This window comes from Daktulosphaira vitifoliae, unplaced genomic scaffold (assembly GCF_025091365.1).
Source record: "Daktulosphaira vitifoliae isolate Bord-2020 unplaced genomic scaffold, ASM2509136v1 Scaffold_1, whole genome shotgun sequence".
Classification (NCBI taxonomy): domain Eukaryota; kingdom Metazoa; phylum Arthropoda; class Insecta; order Hemiptera; family Phylloxeridae; genus Daktulosphaira; species Daktulosphaira vitifoliae.
Genome location: NW_026099572.1, coordinates 42,250,130 through 42,264,369, shown reverse-complemented (window position 1 = coordinate 42,264,369; position 14,240 = coordinate 42,250,130). Strand labels below are relative to the sequence as shown.

General features: G+C 25.3%; 1 protein-coding gene across 3 annotated transcripts in view; it reads right to left on the bottom strand.

The window, feature by feature from the left end:
- Positions 1-11,838: 11,838 nt before the first annotated feature.
- The window catches only part of LOC126900680 (organic cation transporter protein-like), a 42,432-nt gene continuing 40,030 nt past the window's right edge, over positions 11,839-14,240 (bottom strand). For all 3 annotated transcript variants that reach the window (XM_050676580.1, XM_050676589.1, XM_050676598.1), the window contains 8 exons: positions 13,973-14,127; positions 13,717-13,885; positions 13,507-13,636; positions 13,177-13,366; positions 12,950-13,078; positions 12,707-12,891; positions 12,479-12,612; positions 11,839-12,406 (listed from right to left, as the gene is read on the bottom strand). In XM_050676580.1, coding sequence (XP_050532537.1) covers positions 12,325-12,406; positions 12,479-12,612; positions 12,707-12,891; positions 12,950-13,078; positions 13,177-13,366; positions 13,507-13,636; positions 13,717-13,885; positions 13,973-14,127 — 1,174 coding nt within the window. In that variant the 3' untranslated portion in view covers positions 11,839-12,324. The remainder of the gene's footprint in view (positions 12,407-12,478; positions 12,613-12,706; positions 12,892-12,949; positions 13,079-13,176; positions 13,367-13,506; positions 13,637-13,716; positions 13,886-13,972; positions 14,128-14,240) is intronic.

Below are 14,240 nucleotides of genomic sequence, written 5' to 3'. Positions count from 1 at the left end.
TTGGATACAGATAAAATAGAATTTTATCGATAATTAAAATGAAATAATTGTAAATAGATCAAAGGGTCAAATATTTATTATATAATTTTACATGGCATTATTTGAATTACATTTAATTCAAACCCCAAAATTGAGACTGAAATTTAACCCAAAAACAACAAGCAATACTTCAGTACTAAAGCTGAGATGAAAATGATTTTAATTATTTTTAAATTAAATTCTAAGATGAATACTAGGAGATTATTCCGTCCAACATATTAATGTTTAATACTATTTTTCTTTGAAATCTTTATAAATTGTGTCAAATGTAATTTCCTTTAGTCTATGTGTTTGTTTATATATTTAAGTGAAAGACTTACACAAAATATTGACCAACATAACTTTTATTACTGCAGTTAAGAAATTAAAGCTTTTGAAAAAAATTCTAATTTATAGATAAACATATCTAAGAAAAATATTTGAGAAACTATTTTATTATGATATTTTGGTATTTATCATTTTCACATAGATTAAATTTTATATGTCATAAATTATAGATGCTTGTATTAAAAATATCAAACATTTAATTACTTTCTTTTTTTGATAATTTCAATGAATCTTTCAAATTAATAGTTTTAATTAGAATTTAATACATTTTATCTATTATTAAATCAATATCTAATTGAATTTATTAGTAAGTTATTAAAATTGTTATAAAATAAGCTTTATACAATAATAATACGCGTAGAAATAATTTAAGATCGTGAGTTAGGTGTATTTAGTTTGCTATAATTTGAGTGTAGTTTATTTCAATATTTTTCCGTATAAGAAAATGATGAAACTTCCATTTTACAACTGAATTCTAAAGAAAACATTCAATAGCTGACAAAAGAGCTTAACAGAAATTTGAAATAATTGTTTTGAAAGGCATTTTAATAAAAATCAAATTAAATCATTCTATTCTCTGTAAATACATATATTTATTTGAGATATATAAGAATCAAATTATTGGAAAAGTTTATTTATGAACCTAATAGCCATATGTATAAACATCTTCACTTAAAGTATTTCTCGTCAATTTCTGACTTATCCTATTGATGTTTTCACTTTTTTATTAATAATTCAGTGATTATTTTTTAATTTTTAAGCGTTATATATATATATGTACATAATATTCATATTTAAAGATTAGATATATTAATTTTATTATCATTATTATTTATATTATAAAGATTTACACATAAAAATATATTTATTTGATAGTAATTGTCTATTATTTTGAATTATTTAAATAAAAGTAATAATAAAAGTAACTTGTTATTCTTTTCTACTTCTATATAACTATGACAAAAAAAAGTGTTTTTTTCAATGCGTGCATATAAGTTTTATAAGTTAAATTAACTTTTGAATGTGCAATTTTTATAAAGTGCATATTGAAGTTTACCATCATTATCGTTAAAGTAATGTTTCAGGGAAGTCGTTATTACTGTTGTATTGGTTAACTAAATACTCGTTTTGACAATCTAAGTTCACATAAAATATAAACTTAAAGTTGGTTAACATTTTTGACTTTTATAAATTTTAAAAAGACTGAGTAATAAATGTAACTAATGCGTTAAAACTTTGTCAGTGTGTCTAAAAAATTCTAATTTACTTGGTGAAGAATATAACATCAGTTTTACTATTAAAAATAAATTATAATTATTCCTATATCATTTAAATTTTTTAATAAAAGTAAATTTTAATTATCCTTTTATAATAATTTTTTTAAACATAATTTGTTTTGAGAAATTTACATTATAAATAATTATTATAAATTTTATTACAAAATAATGTTTTCAAATCATTATGTTGATACTACTTAAATTGCTTCTAAATAAATTTCATTAAATATTAAGAATCAAAAATTGTTAATATTTTTAATTTTGACCTTTAGCTTAACACCTAATACCAAAATTGATTATACACGTCAGCTTAATTCCCGTCTAAATTACGTTAAGAGACAGTTTGATGTTAAATTCGAAACCCTAACAACACCATAACTTTCGTAGTTGAGGAAAAGCTTTTGGGAAGCAGATGGCGATTTTAAGTATAACTCACCGTCTTACAATAAATTTTAAAAATCTCTTAATAAACTTAGTTACACAAGAAGATTTGCCTAGCATAAATCACAAGACTATAGTGCAATATTACACAAGTGAAATTAAATAACTTTTGGTGTAAATTAATCACACAAAAAACATTGTTCAATAATATAAATTTAATAAATATGAAACCAAAAAAATAAAAATATATAGCAACACAAAATCTTGCTACTCGCGGTGTAACAAAAAAAATATAAATAAATAATTTCTTTTAGAACATTTAATCAAACTCAAAGTAATAAATATTTATTGAACATTTATAAAGGATAAATAATATTTTACTTGATTGATATTGGCGTAATAACATAAATATTAAAAATTCTCTAAAAAATACCTCTATGGCTTCTCAATGTTATTTGCATTTCTATGCAAATAACATTTAATTTTTAGTTATTATGGTTAATAGAAAATTTAGTATAATAATAAAATAAAAAAAAAATTTTTATAAAAATTTAAAATAATTTTACTTAGTTAAAACGTTGGAATTTTTTTTATCTATCACTTGAAATAATTTTCAATGGAAAATACATTCGAAAACATATTTAACAACATACTTTTAAACAGCATAATAATGAAATTTATTATGAATTTAATTCGTCAGGATTTTTGCATTTTAGTATTGACACAATTATGATTATTAATTTATTATAATTCTAATCTTCTATTGAATGTAATTAGATCAATTATTTTATATGACAACAGAGTCCTAAAAGAAGCCATTATTAGATAATGATAATATTTTATTAATCTTCATGTTCAGATAGTGTCGGTGAAACGGAACGAAACATATACAATGTGCTTTATCGTAAACTGCCAGTACACTTACTACTCTTGACACATCTCACTCCTGCACTTTCATTGTTTGGCCAGTGTTTGAATATTTAAAGATGTATACCAATATGCATTAAGTTAATTACAGATCAAATCAGGCCAAGAAATGTCTATCAGAATGTATATATAATGTTAATGTGCGTGCCATACGATTTCACACGAAAGAATGTACTTATGATTTTGGTGACATTACCACCGATTCTGCTGTTTCCTGTGCAGTTCAGTCCATGCAAACAGTAACGTATATTAAATAGGGCACTTATTGTGGTCAAAAGTTCCGGTTGAATACCACATATTTACAAACAACCACTAACAGCGTTCGCCGATTTTGACTATATAACTGCTCTTTCCGGAATAATAATTTCCTATACAAACTAATTTTATATTATAAGACTCTGACTTGTCATTATTATTAAAAACTTAACGAGCTCTAAAAGAATCTGCGGTAATTTTAAATGATAGTTTATTTATACAAATTTAATGTACTTATTCACAGAATTAATACATTTCTAATTTTTATATTATATGTCTTTATAAAAAATAATAATAATGCATTACTGCATATTTATACCTATAAACATTATGAATAATTTTGTTTTCAATAATATAGGGGATTAATAGTTAATTATTAATAATGGAAGATATAATATTTACAACAATTTTAAAAGAAGTTAGACTGAAATACATAAAGAATTAGATAATGATAATTAATTATACAAAATTAATGCATAACCATATTATATAATTTCTGTTAGTCAATATACTACATTTTATCTTAAAACAAAAATATATTTACTGATATCAAATACAAAATAATAAAGGACTACGAGTAGTTCGATCCTTGACACAGCTGCCATTTTGAGTATAAATTTAATATCCAGTTATCCAACTAAACAAAATAGCTTTTTGCATTTGCTAAATAACAGTCTGTTGTTTTTTCCTCTTTGTTTTTTTGTTTCAATTTATTGATCACTGTTATCTTTAAATTAAGTATATCTTAGAAGAAGAGCATAGTGGCTGAATTCATTGGACCGTGAAATTTCCCTCTCGGGTCGTTTAACTGATGCAAACCATTTCCCAATCCCTCGCGTCATCTTGAGGAAGTATCACTCCAATTTCAGACATTTAGAAAATTTCACAATGACCTCAAAGTATTAAATACTTTAAATAATTATACTTTTACTTTATTTCAATTTTAAACAAATTCAATGCGGATAATAATAAGAAAACGATAACTTTATTTTTTCAATTAAGATGATGTTTGTTTCAATATTTTAAATATTATTTTGTTATAATCAATTTTGGACATTAAGTCTTTAAAAAGTTAAAGTTAATTATAAAGTTATATTTTTTTTAACTTTTCAACTTAACTAGTTAATTATTTTACTAATAAATTGTTTAACTTAACTAATTTAATCTTCCATTTAAATAACTTAGCTTTTTTCAGTTAATTAGTTGAAATAACATTTAAGCTAAATTCAATATTTCATAAAAAAATGTATATCTTTAAACGCTGTGTATGTGGTTTAATTAAAAAAAAAAAGGGAATTTTCCACCAAATATTATAATTACGTAACAATAAATATAATTACCTGGATTTTTTCAAAAACGTATATGATTTTTAACTGATTTTTTTTAATAACTAGTTTTAAAGAAAAAACAGTACAACGAACACAAAAATGAACAAAAAGAATAAAAAAAAAATTGCTATAATTAATATTTTTGTCATAAGTTCAAAAAGATATGATGAGTTGTATGATAGGCTAGAAATTTGGAAGGTGAAAAATAAGTTTATAGACTTGCAAAAGTAAAATAAAAAAGATATAAAGATTATCACCGTGTAAGGTGTATAAAAACTGTGATAATAGGATGCTATCGAGTGATCATGTGAAAAAAGGTGGAAAAAGTATTTTGAAAAATTACTGAAGTATCCAAAAGAGGCAATAGAGGATATCTCGCAGGACGAAGGACTAGTAGATTTAATTAGTGAGAAAGAGATGTGGGAAACTATGGCATCAATGAAAAAGAATAAAACAGTAGGACTAGATGAAGTGCCAGTAGAAGTATGGAAAATATTAGACGGTGTTGGCATAAGGTGGTTGAAGGATCTTTTAAATAAAACCTTATTAAAGGAAAAACATCAAATGATCGGAAAAATAGTATTGTGGTTCCGATATTTAAAGGCAAAGGAGATGTAATAACTAAAAATAAAGTTGATGGGATGGTATTAATAAAAAAGAATGATAATAACATCATCCGTAAAGACATAATAAATACAATTACTTTGATTTCTAGTTATTACTTGAATAGTGTAGTTAGTGTATTAAAACTACTCTTATTTGTTATCCACTGATTATGAATGAATTTCGGTTGTTGACTTATAGTTGTTTAAAATTAAAGGAGGTATGTTAATAAAAGAGAATTATATGTGAATTATGAAATCGTATTTATGAATAAGAATAGTGTTAATTATATTAACAATGGTAAGTTTTAAACTATGTGATTGAATTAAGTTAAAGATTATAGAAAGACACGTAAAGAATACACTAGAGTATTTTAGGGAATAATGTGAGAATGTAACATGAGAAAAATAGATAAGACAGTAAATGGAAAAAACAGGTTCTTCAGCCTTTATATAATGTGCCACGAACGACATAAATAGGAATTGGGCGTCTTATATGTTTCATATTTTTTTATAGACGCATCAAGTCATCAGTCTGTATACTAATCAACACAAAACAGTTATTATAATTCATTTTCCTTTTTTAATACTTTAGTGGTGGCTCGAAGACGCAAATGATGACAGTGACCATGGCCACTATATAATTGCAAAAGTCAAAATTAAATGTGTTGTTGTTAGTGTATTCTTTATGTAGTCCGAGAAATACAACAGGTATTGATTTTCTGCAAATATTTTAGATGAGAATATTACAGAGACAAACAGGAGTATGGGAATTATAGAGCCATAAAGCTTATAAGTCATAGTATGAAAATTTAAGAAAAGGTAATAGATAAGAGAATAAGAAATGAGACATCGGTATCTAAAAACCAGTTTGCATCTATGCCTTGTAAGTCAACAATGGAACCAATATTTTTTTTGAGGCAACTAATAGAAAAGTTTAAGGAAAAGAAGAAAAATATGTGTATGGTATTTATAGATTTGGAGAAAGCGTACGATAGAGTAAATAAAAAGAAGATTAAACTTTAGAAGTTGAAAATCGATTCTTAGCTTTCCCTTACACCACCGACCAATAAAAATGATTTTAAGATATTTTAGACAAAAAATGAATTTTAAATGAAATAGCCTTTTTTTAAACTAGTTAAGTTAAAAAAAAATTTCAACATATGTTTTAATTTAGCTAGTTAAATTTATAATTTGTTAACTTTTAACTGTTAATTTATCGACATTGATCATACTTAACATAATTTGAGTTAATTATTTCCATTAACTTAACCATCTTTGATTATAATATCAAATCACGACTATTTCCTACATGGAAAACGATTTATAAACAATTTATAGAGTAAAAAAATCTGTTTGTAATATTTTTTTTTTTTTGGTATCATCAAGTTAAAAATATAAAAAATGTAAATACAGTAGAGATCCACTAAAGTCGAGTACTTTTCTAGATTCATATTGATATCTGACAATCGGATAAAAAAGTTGTAAAAATTGAAAAATAATAATATTGCGTTGTCTTCTACATTTTTCAAAAATTAAAAAAAAATTTTTTCTTTTTAAAAATTGTGATATTATTATAGTTCAAAAGTATAAAAATGATTTAAAAAAGAGCATTATATTAAGTGTATCAAAATTTAAAGGACTTGTCTAAACATACTAGTCCACCGTTCTTGTATATAAAATTAATTTACAATCATTTGAAATTTATATTAAAGATGTTTAACAAAAGAAAATATTAAAGTTGAAAAAAATTTCTTACAAATTTTCTTAATATTAAATTTCTAGAGATTTTACATCATTAACCCAATAATTAATTTTCATTAATATATAGATTAATCGTTTAGGTAATAAAATATTCGTTCCCAAAATAAATAATTTTGTCTAAATCATTTTATTGTTGTTATTATGTTAGTTATTGTTAAGTAACATTAGCCCATATAACTCAGAATGCATGTAAATGTAAGACATAAAATATTTATCATTTGATGACTTAATAATTAATTAAAAATAAGTCTAAAACTTATTTAATAGACCCCGTGTGGTTTTTCAACTAATAGTTGTTGTATGGAAAATGAAATTTATCTAAATAAGATAAGTAACACATCGTTATAACTTCTCATAAACTTTACGTAGTTTCAATTTTAGACAAATTAAGTTTATACCATTTGCTTTTATCATACAAGTTAACGTGCGAGAAACTTAGTAGCGGTTGGGCTTAGGTTAAGGAAGACATTATGGTAATTGATTATTGTGATTTGTGTAGTATGAAACATGACTTTTCGCTCATAACAATTAAAACTTGGATAATCTAAAGTTCAGAAACTCGGAATTTGATCAGTCTCCAACGCACTTTAATCTACCTGAACTACCGAATTCGCCCCAAGAGGTATACAGTTGATTGTTTTATAACCGACTCTGGTGTAAAATAAACAAACACAACTTGAGTCGAAGACACATTCTGTTCACCCTATATGAAATCTCTAAACGTTTTACTATACGTAACTATGATAATATCTTGTCAAACGATTCTGTTCCGCGCGTAAAACTTACTGTTTCAGATTAAACACCCCAACATTCAACAACTGTGATAAGCTTTTTAGTTAATCCTATCAAATGCAAGGCCTAGTTTTAGATAACCAATTTAATTTATTATTACATGGCGAACAGTCATTGACTGTCAACATTATACACTCATGTAGTTCTACAAGTGCGTGTATATTATGTGTAGTAAGAAAAGTTTTGGTGTACCTTGCATACAACATATAAGGGGAAGGTTAACGGGAATGCAGTGAGAACGAAAAGTAGTGGTAGTAAATTCGGCGCAGCGACGCGGTACATTTCTCCCCATTAAGCATTCACCCTAAGTAGTTTTTTTTCGTTCGTTTCTATAAGCCCATCACCATCTACGCCATCGTTTTCAAGCACGTGTTGTCGCCCCTCACGAAATAACAAAAATGAACGGCTCTACGGCGTTTCCTCAGTTCCGCTAGAAAGAAGGAAAAAGGGGTGGTGAAAAATAGAAACCATACATAAAATATTCAAAACTGTTTTGACAGTGTTTTACCACGGATTTTCCAATCCACGTCTCATTGCATAATTTAACAACAACAGATAGGCCCTGAATACACGCACACTATACATACTCATCCTCCTTGTCAGGCTTTACTTATGAAGCAATTTACTTTTTTTTTTTTTTCATAAAACTTCCAATCACTGAAAAGACTATACACTCAAGCGTAAACATACATCTAATCGATTAGAGCAAAAACTTTATTATAAGTTCACCCTTACTCCTAAAGTTAAATTATTATAATAGATTTTTTTTATTGGTATTAAAAATTCACATATTTAATAAAAATTACGAACTCATTACACTAATTATTCATTTGTATACATTTTAATAAACCCTTATGCTTAAAACAAATCTAACCTTATATTTTTTTTACTAAATTGGCACGAATTAAAAACACAATATATTAACCCATTAACATTTTATAATTTAATAAAATATTTTTCTTGTATAGATAGAGTTTTCACTTTTTTGGATCGTTAATCTAAATTGATAATTAAATTATCATATTTTATGTTTTTTTTTTCAAGTTTTATGTTACAACATACTACTAGTTTTATAAAATTCACTAGGTAAACATAAAATAATCTCTCTCTACCAATTGGCAAAACACATTATTTCTATTTAAGGAGGGGAGAAACATACGTTAAGCATAAATTTTGATATCCTTAAGATGGATTTAAACTTATGACGCGTTGGCTCCCCTTTTTTCTGCAATATAAAATAGTTTGAAGATGTACAAGAACATCTACCATTTACCACTCTATGCACTGAAATAACTACTTATATGGGATTACAGTACAAAATAAACTACCAAAATAAGTAGAAATATCTAAATATCAAGTAAAAAAGTAAGATATTTATTCATATTTTAATTATTATAAATCCTTCTTCTTCTGATAAGATAACTAGAAATCTCTTTTGAATAATTCAACATCATAAAACCACATTTCATATTAAATATGAATTGTGGTTCGATGGTAAATTTTACGATCAATAGATTGAATAAATTGAGTTTGAAATTAAAATGTACTATATGTAGTACTTAAGTATAAATGTTAATTTAATTCTCTATAGTATTACTAAAAAGTTTAAATTGCTATTGATATCCAAATTTGGTTTCAGTACATTGTGTATAAGGAATGTGTACAATCCTTACAGACTAAATAATAATTACCATTAAAGTCGATTAACTCTAAAAAAATAAATGGAATCCAAAGTGTTTCGATTTACAATAAAACCTATTTAAAATATAATCATGTATTTTCGATCTTTTGTAGAGAAAACATTTTAATTTTCTTCGCTTATCGTTGTGTAAACTCACTCTTATATTCTATTTTAAATTAATTTTCCTTTAATTAAAAACAATTTCCAATCATTTGAATTATTTAATTAAAAGTTACTGGCAGTCTAGACTTTGAAATAAAAATAGATGATTGTAACAAATTATTTACAAATCATTAGCATTACTAAAAATAAACTGAATTTTGTAAATTATATTTATATGATATTATATATTTTATTAAAACAAAAAACTAGAGAGAAATTTTACACTTAAATGAAATATTTGTATTTATAATTTACTCCAATCTTATGTTGAATTGTATTATACATTCTTAAGTTATATTTTAATTAGTTTATCCTATATACTGTTGATTGAAATATTAATACAATTTTGTTGAGTTCAACTTTATAAACTTAATACTGGATACGCTTTTTTAAACAATGTGGTAGTTATAAAAATGAGTATTTCTCCATCTCGATAAAGTACAAAGTAATATGGCATTCTGGGTAATTTGACATTAGACTCTCTTTCAAAGTTCTTTTAAAAACTATATACATCGTTGGCTATATACATTATTGTAGAGTAATAAAAACAAACTATAAATATCCCCTGTATCTTTTTGATAATAACCATTTAAGTTTACACTAGGGTAATAACCTCATCTTTTTATTTATTTTTATTAAATAATGTGTATGGAGATACCAAAAATAAGGATCAAATAAAATAGTAACGTTCGTATAACACAAGAGTTAAACAACTTTTAAATACATTTATTCGAAACAATTATTACGTATATGTCTCTTGTGGAATAGACCCTATCTTTATGTTGTTGATTATTAATGATTATTCATAAAAAATGTTTAATTAAAGTTTACCGATATTTATCGTTTGCTAAAATTTATCCGTAAATCTTATATAATAAGCTCTCATAGTAAAATTATTTAATGAAATCACCTAAAATAATTTTTAATTAAATAATCATTGTTAATAACTTTTGTAACATCAAATTGTAATCAAAAATAAATATGAGACGATGTTAACTGAAATTTGTATCCAAAATACTTTGAATGACTTATCAGTTTAATAATGTAGATAATGTACATACTGTTAAATAATAAAACGCCATATCATCGAAATGTCTATTGTAATACTATTTATTTTAAAGAAAAATTATGTAATCAAGAAAATAACTTGTCTATACCAAAACCAGGCGGGAAGGCGGTCGAGATAAAGAAATAACTAGTAACAAAATTCGCAACGCCCTCGTCATACTTCCAGCAAATACTTTAAATTTTTAATGACTTCTAAAACGCTGATTCAAAAGATGTAATTTACCAATTATTTTCTTTGTTACATATTTTTTTATTTTATAATCTAGATAAATATATATGTTATCTTTTAAAAAATTAAAGTTGACATTCGTATAAGGGATGAACAAAAGAAATATTTTATAACAGATAAATTGAAATACATAAATAACTAACTAAAGCCCAAAAAAATGTACAAAATTTTTTTTATTTAAGAAAATTCAAATGGCATTCGTTAAAAGAATCTTCGTGTATTATAATAAGTTATTTTCTAATTTGAGAAAATCCACTATTATTTTTCCGTTACCCTGATTAGCAAAATTGTACTTACTATCCGTAGCTTCTTTTCCTTTTGAGAGGGCCTAGGCAAGTGCATTAATGGCTATACACTTCCGTCAGGGCCGGATTTAGGGGAGGGCTGAGTTGGCTGTAGCCCAGGGGTCCCCACAAATTTGGTATACATTGGTATCACAAATATGATAATAATTGTTATTTAATAAGTAAAATAATATATTTCCTTGTTTATGTATAAGGGGCCGCCACATACCTAAGTCCGCCCCTGACTTCCGCTGTCTTTGAATAAAGAGTTTTTTTGGAAATAGAATGTTTAACCTATTTTTTAAACCTTTACAGTTGTAACGATAATTTATAAAAAAAAAAGGTTAAACTTTTACTACAAAAATGTTCATTACTTCAGCAAAGCACTTGAGCTACAAATTATTAAAGTTGTATAATCAACTATTGAAAAATCATCAACATTTTGATACATACACAGATTTTATGCCAACAATAAATAATACACAAAATTGGCATTAACGATAAATTTGAAAACTATAATAAATCGTAAAACACTTATTCGTGTTAAATCAAATTATAAATAAACATTTCAGTTTTGTGTTTTAATATTGATAATCTGTAGTACGTCCCGTCAAAAAATGTTGAGTATCTTATAAAAATTCACATACAAGATAATCTTATAAAAAATAATTATTTTAATTTATAAATATACGAGTGCATATTTTAAGTTAATTGTTCAAATAACTTATTCATTATATAAATCTTAATTTCAAATTTTCTGAAACTTCTCTGAGAAAATCTAAGTGAATATATAATTTACATAATACATAATTCTAAAATTAATATTTACATTGTACAACTTTATAAAAATTACAATAAAAATAGAGTAGATAATACAACATTATCTGGTACATATAAAAATTAAACGTAGGAAATAGTTTATAAGTAATATAAAAAATTAACAAATACAAAATATAAATAAATTTAACTAGGCACTGCATACAAGTTACATTAATTTATAAACATACGCATAACACTAAAATCATAAACGAGTTTCTTCCAACTCGATGGTTAACTTTTTTTCAGATATGTATCACAGATTATGTATTATTAATAGAATTTCATTTTATAAGTAAATTCAAGTAACTTAAACATATAAAACTAAACAAAAAATGTAATATAAAGGTTAGGAAGAAGTTGTAACTTATAAGGATCTAACAAATGCCTTGTTATTCCTTTTCTGCTGGTGTATTTCGTACTATATTATTAGATATAGATTCAATATATTTTTTCTGTGGTGAGCCTGATATACTAATTCAACGAATACAAGTATTACATTAAACATTTTTAATTTAAATTAAATTAAAATAATTCTATACTTACTTAATACATTCTTCTACCTCTTCGAGTGTGTCAGACAAATGACTTCTAGTTTCAGGTAACAATAAAACAGCTAACCCTCCAATAACACTCACTGTACCCAAAACCATCAATGGCAAAACGCTACTCAGTGAAGACTAAACATTTTGAAACAATAACATTCATTGAAATTATGTGGGATATTAAATTAGTGTTTTAATTACACGAATTCAATAAAATTTAAAAAATTACCAAATTCCATAAATATGGAACCATAATAAGAGCGATTCCAGCCGGTATGTTTGAGGTACCCACACCAAGGTTTCTAATAACAGTTGGAAAAAGTTCAGCGGTATAAAGAGGCATTATTACATTTGATGATGAAACGGAAAATTTACCAGCCATTACCAATGACAATGAAACCCATTCGTCAGTATCTAACATAAAAAATATTTACATTTATTTATATTAACAAAAAAATATAACTGCTTTTACCTGGGGGCAAAATTGTAGTTAGCAAACATGCGACTCCTCCCGCTACCATTGTTAAACATAGTGGTTTTTTTCTTCCCATTTTCAGAAGAATTACAACGCTTATCAAAATTGACGGAATTTCAACCAAACCTAAAAATTAAATACAAATATAAGTGTAGATTAATAAAAAATTGATTGCATATTCAATTTAATTTTAATTTTTGAATTTAAATTCAAGCATAATTTACCAGATATAATTGTATTAATGTAAATATTTCCTCCAATATTAGATAAGTTCAATACAAGTCCATAGTACACCAAATACAAACTGAACCACAATATATATAGAACAAGAGAAATTTTCCTAATTGTCTTTGTTCGGAAAAGGTCTAAAACTCGAACTCTAGGTTTGCCGGTAGCTTCCAGTTTCCTCACGCTCTATTTGGTTAAAATATTAAATTCAAATAATTGTCTATAGAATACAATAATTTGAACATTTGAGGTTTCTGAGTATTCAGAACTACCTTTTATATTTTTATTATCTTCATGTATTTAACTTCTGGTTAAAATTTACTTACATAGCTGATGATTTTATCAATGTTATCAGGTAATGGTTGATTGTTAATTTTAGAAGCTTTTCTCAAAACATCCATAGTTTCTTCAACTTTTCCCATCGCTAGTAGCCACCTCGGTGACTCAGGTATAAACCTAATATTTTTTATAATTACTTTACTTTGCCAATTTAATAATTTCATTAAATTTTATTTTTAATAATTTTTTCTACTCACCAATGAATAACTAAAAAGAAAACAGCTGGCAACGTAACGCACCATTGAAGCAATCTCCATCCTTTACAAAAATATGCGATTCCAGATATTATAATGTAACTCAATGGAACAGGAAGCAAGTATAGTACACCAGCAATTGTCAACCATTTTCCTCCGACCAATTCCATACCTAACAAGGTATTGGCAACAGGTGACATTAAAAAATGAACTCAGAATAATTTAATTAAATTAATGTAAATCATCTAAAATCACTTACATAGCACGAAACCACTGAATACAATGCTCACACAAACAAACCCTAAGATGAACCGTAGTACTAAATAAGCTTCAAACCAAGGACACAGAGCAACAAAAATTCCAAGTGTCAATTGCATAATTAGTGATGCCATCAACGTTTTCTTTCTACCAAATCTGTATTAACAATATTAATATAATTAATGATAGTTAATAGTAATTTGTAGACAGATTTACAAAAGCAAAAATTCAAATTTATACCGAACAAAAAAACTTATGCTTATAAAATA